At 41.8% G+C, this 12941-nt stretch overlaps 1 protein-coding gene across 1 annotated transcript; it reads right to left on the bottom strand.

Moving 5' to 3' along the window:
• Positions 1–1253: 1253 nt before the first annotated feature.
• Positions 1254–6419, bottom strand: LOC119728619 (histamine H2 receptor-like). The gene has a single exon (XM_038200923.1). The coding sequence runs from the start codon at positions 5200–5202 to the stop codon at positions 3811–3813; it is 1392 nt and encodes a 463-aa protein (XP_038056851.1). The 5' UTR covers positions 5203–6419; the 3' UTR covers positions 1254–3810.
• Positions 6420–12941: the final 6522 nt, after the last annotated feature.

The raw sequence follows: 12941 nt of genomic DNA, 5'->3' as shown, positions 1-12941 counted from the left end.
TGGTCAAGAGTTTTTAATCCAAACAAAGATCTGCTGTCAAGGTCGCCCTGAATAAAAAAAACCCTTGATTTTCCAATTAGTCATGGCATGACAATAAAAACCAGCACGAAACAGAAACTGACATCTGAAATATCGCGGGATTAGGCCTGCATATTTTTCGTGAATGATTGCTGGTGGTGTCAGCAAAACTCGAAATTGATTTGATATGCAACTTATTAGCCGGGTTAATTAAGGCCCGATCACTCAGCCACGGAGGTCTCGAGGACGATGTAATCCGTCAAAAAGTCATTATGTTCTATCAGTTTTGTACATACGATACGAGAAACACGATAATACGATCCTCAAACTTTACGTTGACAACGCTTGATGTAGCTGAATGATATACTTAGACGAGTTGATTAGCCTTTTGACGGGAAGTACAATGGGAAGGGGGTCATCAATATGTAGATTTACAGAGCCATTTAAGCGGGAAAGAGATTTAATTAAATCGCATCTGCTTCTACATTTTATGTTGCATGTATCGAACATTGGTACGGTTGTATACTGAGATGATATTGCCGTATCATATGTCCGAGTGACAACGGTGATTTTGTTTTTCATTATGCATCTAATAATTTGGTTGCATGGATGAATGCACTCACCATCCGGGCGAGGTTTTCGAGATTAGAGGACTTTATAAAATACAATATGTTTTATGGTTACCCTTATCGATACTGGTTGGGCCAAGCATGGCAATTGACTGATGCATTAAGAATTGAAAACAAAAACAATTAAGGTTGGAATTTTTGTGTGAACGAAAGCATCGTGATTAAAGGATATGAAGAATCATGCACGCACGGTGCTTTATGCTGGACACGTTATACAGGTGCCTTTCTGAAATTGGATGCTGCTTACTTAGGCACAACGCGAGTATGCAGAACGTGAGAAGGAAGCACTTTTCCCCGCATATGGTGCACTTAAGTACATATTCTTGATGGCTGGCGCAAATACAAATTGCCATAAGGACAGCTAACCATTGTTTTGTTAATTTCAATGAACATAATATGCCGTTTCTGCCTGTACAATTTGTTCTAAAGGCTAGAGTCAGTCTTTCAATGAAGAGCCATTTGAAAGGGGAGGGACGATGCATTAATAAACAGCCTCATTGCATGTAATGCTATTAAAATACAAAACAACAGACCAATAAAACAGTGATATGCATGGAACAATATATGACGGCAAAATACAGACATGCATAATGTTGATGCAAACGGTTTTTATATTCCAGTTTTATTTCCTCTATTTTAAGATGAAGTTGGAAAAACAATAAACGGCATCACTGTACACATTTCGTTTGGAATGTCTGAAACCTTTAGTTGTCTGACTTTTACAGCTAATTTAGGTGAAGTCTTTATCTTCGGACTCTCAGAAAGGATGGGTTTCAGTTCAATTTTTACTATACGTAAGACACTTTCAGTCAATATGCATGTGTTAAGTAATACCCGCATATATATAACATATACATGCAATAATACGGACCATACAAATTGCAAGCACAGTTGGAGTGTACTTAGACTGTTATGTGATATTGCATGCGGGCATGTACATGCATGTGAGCAGAGAATCGTATAGGAATTGCATTAATAAACCGGAACAATTTCCCCCTACCCAGATTTTGGTGTAATTTATGTTATCGTGTCCGTGTTTTCTGGACATGACATCAGTCCCATAAGTTTGTAACCGTACCCGAAACTACCACCGCAGGTATAAAATAAACGTATTAATGTTATACTGGCGAATTTCCAATGGGCACTGAAGCCGAGGGCCTGGGTGCTGCCTTTTGTTGAGAGGATTAAAACAAATGTAACGGGTCCTCAATTCATACAATGCTACTTTGAAACTCGCCTATTGCACAATGGTTTTGAATTATTAGTGGTGTCTTTGGCTGTGACAATACAATTCTTGAAATATGATGCAAAAAGCCAATTGGCGATCAAAGAAGTTCAATCCGAAAGAAACCCTTTCGGTAAATGAGTGAAGTATTTATGACAATTTTAAAAAGTAAAAGATTTAGTTTTGATGATAAAACACACATGTGTGCTGAAGCTTATACAGATTGGATAAAGCACTGTCGTTGAACGATACTACAAGACACTTGATATCCGTCAATGAGCGAAGCTTACGTGCCATAATGTAAACGACAGCTCATTCCCACGAGCACATGTAAAAATGAAACTGTTTTTAATTAAAACGATCCAGTTTTCCAGGGGCGAATATTGACTGTGCTATCAACAGTGTGTTGTTTTGATGAAGTTTCAGTCGGTGAATAACAACATGAAGAAACACAGAGCAATAATGTATTCGCGCTTTCTCTTTCTCGCATTTTTAAAGACGTATATAAACTGAAAGTTGCGTGTGAAAGAAAAGGGTCACACCTGACGTAAGCTCGTTAATTGAAATTCCATTTCATGAACATTGATGACAATAATACTGCAACAGTTTGTGCATTGCAATGCATATGCATTATATTATAAGCAACCCCATAATTAATATGCAATCTGGAGTGCTCTGCATAAGTACGCAATAAAGTTATTAGATATTTCTTGTGAGAAAAATAACACAGGATATTGGAATGTAAATCTGGTCAAAATATTTAGTTTTCTGCTTCAGTTCATGACACCATTAGATGAGCAAACATAACACGTAATTCACATGTACTTTACTGCGGTTGGAAAAAAGCCTGGTAGATTTAAATTACTTGTAACGTATTCAGTGTAAGATGTCCATGAGTAGACACAGACAACAACGGTTCGGAAAATGACATGGACTATACACAAAATAAATGCATGTACTTCAAAAAAAAACCTTTACCATAGTTGAATCTGCATAAGGGAATAATAAATGCAAATTTAATCAACAGCCTCTGTTTTGCCTTGAATTATTCTTCGGTTGACGAAATTATTAATTGTTTTTGAAATAAATGCCCAGCTGGAGCGACCTTGTGTCTGGCAATGCTTGTATAAAGGCGGTGTGTAAAAATGCGGGCATCGTCAAAAAACAACATAGAAAAGATCAACAAAAACGAAAAGAAACCAGGAATGATTAAAAAGTATAAGTATTTCGTCTGGTATATGGAGAAAAAGTAATCCCTGTTTGGAAAATATAACATTAACGTTTTTGCTCACACATACGATACCTCCTTCCTTGAATAAATCACTCACTTTGTAAAATATCGAGTTTCTTGTAATTTGTACTGATTTTACAAATTAGCCTTCAAGTTGGGTAACCGGTTCGTGTCTGTTTCAAGTACATTATATAAAACACTTACCCAAAAGTCAAGTTTAATAATTAAAGGTATCTGCACTATAGTTTTGTAAACGCTCACATACAGCAATTTCAACAAATTAAAAAAAATTGACATTCGGCAATTTTGTCTGTTTCATGTCTTCAATAAGCATCAGACGTATTCCTAAAATTCAAATCAAACGATTTGCCGAGTTCAAGGGAATGTGTAATAAAATTATGTATTGCAACGGAGCGCTGAAATCTATAGGGCTTGTAGTGAAAGACTAAATAAATTATACGATTTTATAAATATAATCGCCGAGTTCGAACAACAATAAGATTTTTTTTTCAATTTATATCACGAGAATTATATTTACGCTCTAAAAAACTGTAGTCAGTTTCGGCTGAGGAACAGTCCCATTAGCATTTTGCATTCAATGTAAATAGCTGCTGCTTGCATCTGCTTGACACAAGTTTGACTGTTTTCCAATCATAATTGACTACAGTTTTTTTTAAAGAGTTTATGAATAATTGAACTAGTTGGAGTCAGGCAAGCGAGTCCAACTCCTCCTGACTCTCTGCTCGTAGCGCGTCTACCCTGGGCCTACCCCTCGATGGAGTCCGGGTGGGGTCTGCCAGGTTCCGATCATGTCTTCGCCTGCACAACCCAAACCGTCGCAAGAAACGTTTGACTCCCTCCCGGAAAGCCTTGTTCGTGGCCCCGTAGACGATAGGGTTGCAGGCACTGTTAAAGATACAAAGCCACTGCGTAATGCCGGCCACCCAGAAGCTGGTATACTGGCACCACATGGCCTGGATGATCTGGGCTATCACGTAAGGCGTCCAGCAGACCACAAATGTACCGATGAGCACCGTGACGGTGATGGTGGACTTGCGCTCCTTGACGAAGACTTTGGCCACCTTGCGGGCGTTGCCTAGGCTCATCTTGCGGAGTGTCACCGGAGTCGCGCAGGGGGCCGGAGTGCCTTGAGTGGCCCCATCAGCTACGGACATGAGGCTGTCTGGGGTGCTGCTTCCTGGAGTGTTCGACAGACCCTGAATGGACTGGGTGGAGCCGTTCCTGGACCGGGTTGCGCCGTTCTTGGACGCCGGTGCCATCGGATTCAGCTCGATCGCCTGGCGATACCGGGCTTCCAAACGTTTTATGGTTCGTGTCATGCGAAGGATCTTATAATACGAATACACGATGACTATACCAGAGGGTAACAGGACGAGGAGGATCATGGCCCACATGAAGATGGGTTCGGTGTGCCAGAGAATATTGCACAGGGCCGTGTCTGGGACCAGCCCGACCCCCTTCCAAAGTCCGGACACGGGGAACACGGCAGCTATCGTGCAGTATATCCACAGCAAGGCACAGATGAATATCACTCGCCCGAACGTCATCTTATTCTGGTACTCGAAGGGACAGACTACGTAGAGATATCGCTCGTAGCTGACGAGTCCTAAGGAGAGTATGGACACGGAGCATAAGAGGCAGATGAAGAAACCCACAAACTGACACAGAAATCCCTGGCTGCCGCTGGGCCAGACGCAGGTGAAGGCGTAGTAGACGGAAGGAGGCTGGCTGACGATTCCAAGAAGGAAGTCCCCAAGTGCTAGATTCAAGATGACCAGGAAGGATACATTATGAAGCTGCCGGTCTGTCAGGATGACCAGGATGGTTAGCCCGTTGCCGAAGATGATGAGGACGAAGCTTATCAGGCCCAGCACAGCTTGCACGTAGCGGGCGTCCAGGTCCGAGGAGCACGTGTGATTCTCGTACAGGTCCCCGCACATCGCATCGGCAGCGGGCCGCCAGTCAGGGCTGCCCGAGGGTGACGAACTGTTCAGTCCCACCGCCACCACCGACAACGCGTCGGTGAACTGGGCCGTCTTCGGATGCCCAGTCACCGCTTCCCGTATGTCAAAACTCATGGCAACGCGATATTTACGACACTCGTTATTTAGTTACGCAGCAACGTGGCTTATGATAATTCCAGATGACTTCAGTGGCCATCATCGAAAGTGGAACCGACCAGAAGTTATTTGTGGGATATCTCTCCTGGCAGCATGGTCATGTGCTTGCTGAATTTCCTCTACTGGATATAGTTCCATTTATAACGGCATGATATGTGAGTACAAATGTTTATCTCAGAGTGATCCAAAGTGGACCGTCACGCTTTGCTGGCATGATGACGCTACCTACAGCAGATAAAGCACGTTGAATTCAAGCACACTCCAATCATTAGTCCTGGAGATTCGGTGAGACCAAAGTCTGTGGCATAATTTTTATGGAATATAACCGAGTACGGTAATCGGTCCGATACTAAAATTCCATCACTATAAAAACAGTGTTCCTGGAAGTGTCACTAGCTCACGTCTAAAACGGGTTTGGTTTTGAGGTAGAAACACAAAGCACTTTGTGACTACGATAAATTTGTGGTGTTTTGGCACAAACGCAGCGTGTTGTTCCGATGAATCAGCCAGAATACTGTAACCTTGTTTTGCCGATCGATGTATTGTTGTCCAGGGGATTCAGCCGTATACATACACAAAGTGGGCTGTAGTGTCCTCCAGATCCACGGTGCAACTGTACGGCCCGACCATGGAGGACAAAGGCTCCAAAACTACTCTCTGAGATTCGGCATGAACCTTTGTGTCGTGATGGTCATTGAAGACGCAATATACAGAGCAGCACGTGGGCGCAGGTTCCAGCGGAAGTCGTCTATTTTAGTCACTTTCTCCACAACGAAACTCCACACGAAATGACACAAGTGTCATGTGTACACACACCACCGCATAGACTGCACTTGAACCGTATGTTACATCATGAGAACGCACTCAGTGCACGGTTTGGAAACCCGATTGAACGCTTGAATTGATTTTCCCATTGTACCCGTCGGCTCGATTTAATAACACGCTGATCACCCCCATCCGGTCACCGCACGGTTGAATGAGTAACGGGCCACACTCCCTGGCCTTGCAGACGAAAAAGGGCCATGTTTTTAATATTTGCGCGATATAATGACTCATAATTAGTAAAGTGCGCATGCGCGAGCAGCGGTCACGCGTTCTGGAGGAGCTGAGAAGTTCGAGCACAGATTAGCACCACCCGTCCTTGAGCAGAGAATGAACAATAAATGTAGGCCTACCCAAACATTTACTGAAACACTTGTTGGTCAATTAATATGCGCCACTTGTCACGTGAAGGGTTGCGGATGTCAGTGACTAGTAATACTGACCAAACTTCTACATGTAGTTCCCCTCCGCAGCTATGCCTTGAGCAATACGGAAGCTATTCAACTTATTTTTAGACAATTTCTCCGAATAGGTTTGATTTTAAATACGTCGTTGTCCTGGTATTAGAAAACGAAAAGTGTCAACTTTTTAAACAGATTTTCCCTATTTCGAAACCAGGAACATCCTAATTACAATGGAATACACATGTAAATTCTAAAACTCCTGGAAATAAATGTCGGTGGAATTTTTGTTTCCAAAAAAAGTTAATAGGACAGTTTCCTCATGCACTATTTGTTCACTTGATTATCAAATTTAGTAAATCCAAACAAATTAAAAACGAGGGGGGGGGGGGATCCCCTGATCTGAACCAATCTTATTAAATTCAAGCCTGTTTCTGTTCATTTCAGTTCAGTCCACAATTACGTATAAAATATTTGCACACAGGAGGAATCTGAAAAAGTAATATGTAAATGACGGGCACAAATGAACAAACTGTCGTCGACAAATAGCAGGGAAATACTACACAAAACGTATGCTAAGTATTGCACACTCAAAGTCACACAGTCGTCATTGCAGAAGGCGCCAAGTCTAAAAGAAAATACGAAATGCAATTAACTTTGCAGTATAAACATCGGATGACGCCCACAAAAAAACCCTCACCAGCCTTTTCCTCCTAAGCATACCTCAAAGTCACTGCGTATTCGTGAGAGAGGGAAACAAAATATGACCGATAATGCAGTGTTGGTGAAAGACGAAGAGTAACGAGTGTATCTTCCCAGATTTAGTCTTGATTTCAAGTCGGTAAACCTTTCATGTTCGGTCCGCCGGCGCCGCCGATGATGATTTACCATCGAGATTCGTGTGTGTACAAGGTGGGAGTCGAGGATCGCGCACTGGGGTCGAGGATGATCACTGTTCCCCACTCAATCATGCCATGTTTGTCGCAGTGGCGTGGGGGAACTGTAAGCCCTGGCCAAACCTTGGAGAATTAACCGACTTGAAATCAAGTCGAAGCCGCCAGGTCTAATCAGACCGATGTCTGTTCTATGTCCAAAAACTGAAGGTTGTAATCAAGGGCCTGCCCGTATGGCGTGATGCCAATTACTGCGATTCTAGCTCTATGGACCTTACAATGTTCGGCATGCACAAATCCACGACCAATTTAAGGGTTCAAAGTTGAGTTAATGGCACGATATACGATAGTAAAGCTTTCTAAAACCAAATAAATATATCATATTGAACTTAAGGACGATTATTCAAATTTGAAAAGGTCGTCTGGTACAACTGACTTGGCTTAAACTACAATCAAAATCCTTTGTTCACGTTCCCAATTGGATCTATCTTAAAAGGCATTGGACCCAAAGAAAAATCCTAAGAAAACATAGCAAAACAAAAAACACAAAAAGCATGTCTTAAACATATTTTCGGCTCACTAAACGACCTTTTTTAAGGTGTGATTCGTGGATATTTTCTGCTAATATCATGTTATCACCTTCGATCACATAAGGTTGAATTTTTTAAACTATCTACCGAAATTACCCTGGCTAAACATTTCTTTTGGCGTCGCTATGAAAGTTATCAAGCTACTTTACGGAAGAGCCAATTCAACTTGCCGTAAACATCATAGCTATAGCATGCCAGTGAAGTCATGGAGCTGGGAAGTCTATTCCTTCCTCCATGGTGCGGCCAAACTAACCGTTCAAAGGCTCACAGCGGGACCGTCTGCACTGAGTCCAGATTATTGAAAACTCTTTGGTGCTTGCATCATATTTTTGTGACAGTTAATGAAAAGATGAGTCTGACGCGTCAGATACACCGCGTCTGCTCAGTCCCAAAATTGATTAACTGGTCTCGCTCTTTTGCGCAGTCCATTAAGATGAAACATGGGCTTGTGACAACCTCAATAATACGGTTTCCGGTGCAGTAACCCCGTATTATGAGAGAAGAGAAAAAAGTATATATGCATTAACAGGGCCTTTTGAAACAGAAGATTGGTGATAAACGTTTGGAAAGGAATTTTGAAGAACTATTGGTGAATGATGGATAAAATATATAGCGCCTTCTTCAAATGCGCGTGTTGTGTCTTGGCGGTGCATTGATATGTTATACTTCCGTCATCTCCCGGATGTGGGTAGTAACTTATCAAGAAATCAATCATCGTCCGTAGGAAATGGACACTAAAACCTTAAGATATATTATTCAACTTATTTGGAAGAAAGTCTTCTTGCTGTGTCTATACCTGATGCTAACGAAATACACCATATGCTATCCATTAAATTTTTGTCATGTTCTTTTCCTCAGTTCTTTATGCATTTAAATGCTGTGTGACAATAGACGGAGAAGGGAGTTGGGGCATAATTTTAACGACATTGCCAGTTTGCATAATAGGAACATATGCTGGAAACATAGCTAATATCAAACTGTACGTGAATAGCTTTACATGCAGATAATTGCTTTGTTGCCCAGCTTGCTGCACCTGTTGTGGTTTCCACCATAAGGACTCTCATTTCAACGGTTCGTCATACCAAAATCTATCACCGTTGAACATCATCATACTAGCTTTGTACAAATGATGGCAGCTTGCTTTTCACCCCAGACAGTAACGAATCGGTTGTAACCCCCCCCCCCCCGTTCAGCCGCTGACTAATGTTATGATACTAAGGTATTACTAGTAACATGGGGCCAAAACTAATAAATTTAATGCTAAAAGTTCCTAAATTTATTCTCGAATTGCCTTAGAATTCACTGAGAAGAAAGCATCGTCGATTGCCCCGGCATGCCCCGGACCCCATTATAGCAGGGCGTGCGTTCGGCACGCCTTATAGACTCCCCTTTTTTTATCACCCCACCCCGTTTCCTGAAAGCTGGAGCGCCCTGCCACGGATTTATAGATTAGAATAACACATTCAAGGAGGGACACGATGCATGCAAACATCCACTCAACCATCATGGCTGAAGCGTCGAGGGGCTGGCGGCACTCCCCCAGCAGTACGGCCATCCTGAAAGATGAGAGCAACAAAGCAACGACCAAGGCAGAGTGGTCGACAAAACTTAGCTGATGATTCAAGAGGCAGGAACGATCAATAGAATCTGGCTGAGTGGTGCATCAGAGTAGACCACAAGATGAAGAGTTAGGGCTTTCGAGAAAAGAAAGCCAGACTGAGAGCAAATCCATTTTGCTGTTCAATCCGTGTTGAACTTGACTCTACCTGGACAGTCACTTGCAGAAAAGGAGTCACCACAAGTCAAGGGTCTTCAAAAAAGCTGTTCAAATAAATGAGGTTCAGAATTTCAGACTTTTCATACCGTAATGGTTTCTTGCTTATGCATGCGTTGATTCATAAAATGGAGCATTTCACAACAACAATAATTATTGAATGCGCGGAAGAATATGACTGTTCAATAGTATTTTTAATTATTCAAATTTATGCGATTCGTGCAGACAAATACCATTAACTGTGGTGTACTGACGGCATTGAAATATGTTTCTGTGATTAAATGATGATGTCAGATTTATAACATTGCAAAAAGGTCAATGGTGCACAAGCTCCAGCGTCAGGAGGAATGGCGATATTTTCAAAATATCTAACACTGATAAGAACAAAAGAACGTAGATTGCTAGATGTATAGGTAAACATTCCGGGTGAGATAAAATGTAAATAGACACAAGAATACAACAAATACACCAATGCGTTACGTCGGTGATGTCGATCAATATTGCTACCATCTGCAGAGTTCTCGGGCAATTAGCCCGACAACAATCATATCAATATCGCTCGATCGTGGAATACGACTGGGTGTGATGCCATGCAGTTATAGCAAGATATAGATTTAAAAAAACGCGAAAAAAAACTAGGCCGGCCGTTGAACTACTTGAACTAAATGAACTAAATGAACTTTCATCACAGGAAAATATGCGACACTTATTTGTATGGCATCCTACAATTAGCAGATAGAATCAAATAGAATGTTAATTGAATGACCCACGAAGGGTAAAACTTGCATAGCATCGAACTTTGCAATGACATTCATTGGCATTACGGGGTAATCCTGTGCGATAGCACTGCTCGGCTCATGAGTGACAGTCAGTGAGTCAGTCAGTGGAATAAATGCAACGAGGACACTAGGCTGGCCCTCTGGGACCAGCAAAAATGACCTTTAATTTTAGTTTAGTCAATATCTGCCGGATGGCCTGTACTGAGTATTTATATAAAGTTGTCTGACAACAACACCTGTTGCTCCGGTCTAGCAAAGGATGTAGACCAGTAAATAGACCCAGAATTGCGTACGCGGGCCAAACTAACAATTTGTATGCCCTCAAATTCTTTGCTATTAGAGCATTTTGTGGGTCATAAACTTGAAGATTTGTAAAAAAAAAAAAAAAAAAAAAAAAATGACGGGTGGAAGCCATGCACCGGATAGGAGTGTTTGCTCGTATTTCTGAAAAATTTGCATAAATTTGGGCCCTAAATTTGCTCTATTTTGCAATGGAGCGCAGGCATCATGTTTCAAAATGGCGATGCGCCACATGACTACTTTTCGGGGTTATCATCTTTGGATGGAATTTTCTCCCAAAAGACATCGGATAATTGAACAAAAATCGAACAGAACATGAAAGATTATGAAATAAGCTTTAATTTGATGGGTGTCTTTAATACCTTAGAGAGTTGTGAGTATTTTTAATAGTTTTCGGAATACGCGTAATTATCACTGAGGTCGATGGGAGTCGGTTTGCAGGTCTGCACCCTGGTCTGCACCCGTAAGAGTGTCGAGCTACACGTTCCAGTTATTGTTTCACGTCTGCCAGCTAGACTGACCTCAAGAGGTGATAGTGTTACACATCCTCGGGGCGTGTCCACCCTTTGTGTATCGTGTCAGCTCAACATTATTGAGGAGATACGGATGAGGTTTACCGCGCGTCTGGTGGGAAACAGGTCATCTTCATTGTCGACACATTAATTAGTTTCTGGCGCACCCACTTGATTAATGTTGTCGAGGTTATAAGTGACCCTATTGGCGCGGAGTTGAGGAGCCAAATCTGGAAACACATGGGTCCGCGTGGGTTGATTTCAGGGCTCCGGTAACTTATCTATGATCCTATTCTCTAGTTTTATCAACCAAATTATAACAGACAGCACAAACCCTATTTAAGTATAAAGGTAAATTCCACGCTCAAAATCGCCCGTCTCTTTGCTATGTACGTCACTTGCGATAAGTCAGGACACCTTTATGGACACACGTGACCCCGAACATTTTTCCCTCTGAAAATTCCATCGTGGAGACTGAAAGACCTGATCGAAAAGTTAAGGCCAAGTTCATTTATTATTTATTCATTTAAGGGACATGAATGGCATACATACGCTTAAGACCGCAACATTTTTACCCTTGCTTATCACTGATGGTTTCGGGGCTGGTAGGGTTAAAAAGGGAGGAAGACATCCAGAAGTTACAAAAGACGGTGAAAGAGAACGATGGCCGAGGTATTGGTTTTCAATTCACCTCAACTTCAGGCGATCCATCAATGTAATGAAAAAAGGGGTTTGTCCAACAATGAATACATCATCTCCAATCAACAAGGTGGTGTGACGTTTCAATATAAACCAAATTTCTTTCCAACTTAGGAGGTAGCCCAGAAAAAAAATTTGGATGCACGCAACAAGTCTCATTTCGGTACAGTTGTTTGCGTTTTCTCTAATTGAAAGTCGAACATAATTTACTGCTGTTTTTGATAGCACGCGATTCACTTTCCGGATTAGGTTTCCCTGTGTTGAAACCGAGTCCAAACAGCTGGGAAGAAGAGCAATATGGCATACGGAAGAGGGTTGAGTATGATGTAAACTCGGATGGACTACATACATGAACAGACTTACTGATCATTGGGCACGTACCAGACGCCATCGAAATCGAAGCTCACCGTACTATCGCATCGCCCCAAAACCGCTTCGTTGAGATCGATATGGATTGGCGCCTTTCATGCTACGCTGTGGATCATTTTGCGTAAAACCTCCCTGTACGACAAAAAAACCCACCTCATTTAAAAAGGGAAGAACTATATGTTAGACCTACATAGAAGAGAAAAGTGTGGCTTGACACATATTAATCAAATTGGGGGATATAAATCTATATTTATTACCGTGCTACGCCTGATAGATTCATGTAATAAGTCATCTTGTGTTGATATGCAAAGACAGCCCGGCCTATATACGATACCGTGGTAATGGGAAAACTAGACGGCAATTTTTCAATTTGCAGAATTAGCGCTATTCTGTGGAACATTACACACTTACGAATGGGAACTAATTCCATCAGACAACAAGGAAGATAGAAGTGGGTTACGGCGCAAAAAAAATCCAGAATCCAGAAGCTTCGGAATGCTTCAAATCATTTTTGCTTTATATCGTGCTTCATCACAATTATATGGTGTGTAACCTAAT

This window comes from Patiria miniata, unplaced genomic scaffold, assembly GCF_015706575.1.
Source record: "Patiria miniata isolate m_02_andy unplaced genomic scaffold, ASM1570657v1 HiC_scaffold_20, whole genome shotgun sequence".
Taxonomy (NCBI): Eukaryota; Metazoa; Echinodermata; class Asteroidea; order Valvatida; family Asterinidae; genus Patiria; species Patiria miniata.
This window is presented reverse-complemented; position numbering and strand designations above follow the sequence as displayed.

Bases quoted from the DNA above. Each gene is read 5' to 3' on its own strand.
- LOC119728619 (XM_038200923.1), bottom strand. From the start codon at position 5,202: ATGAGTTTTGACATACGGGAAGCGGTGACTGGGCATCCGAAGACGGCC.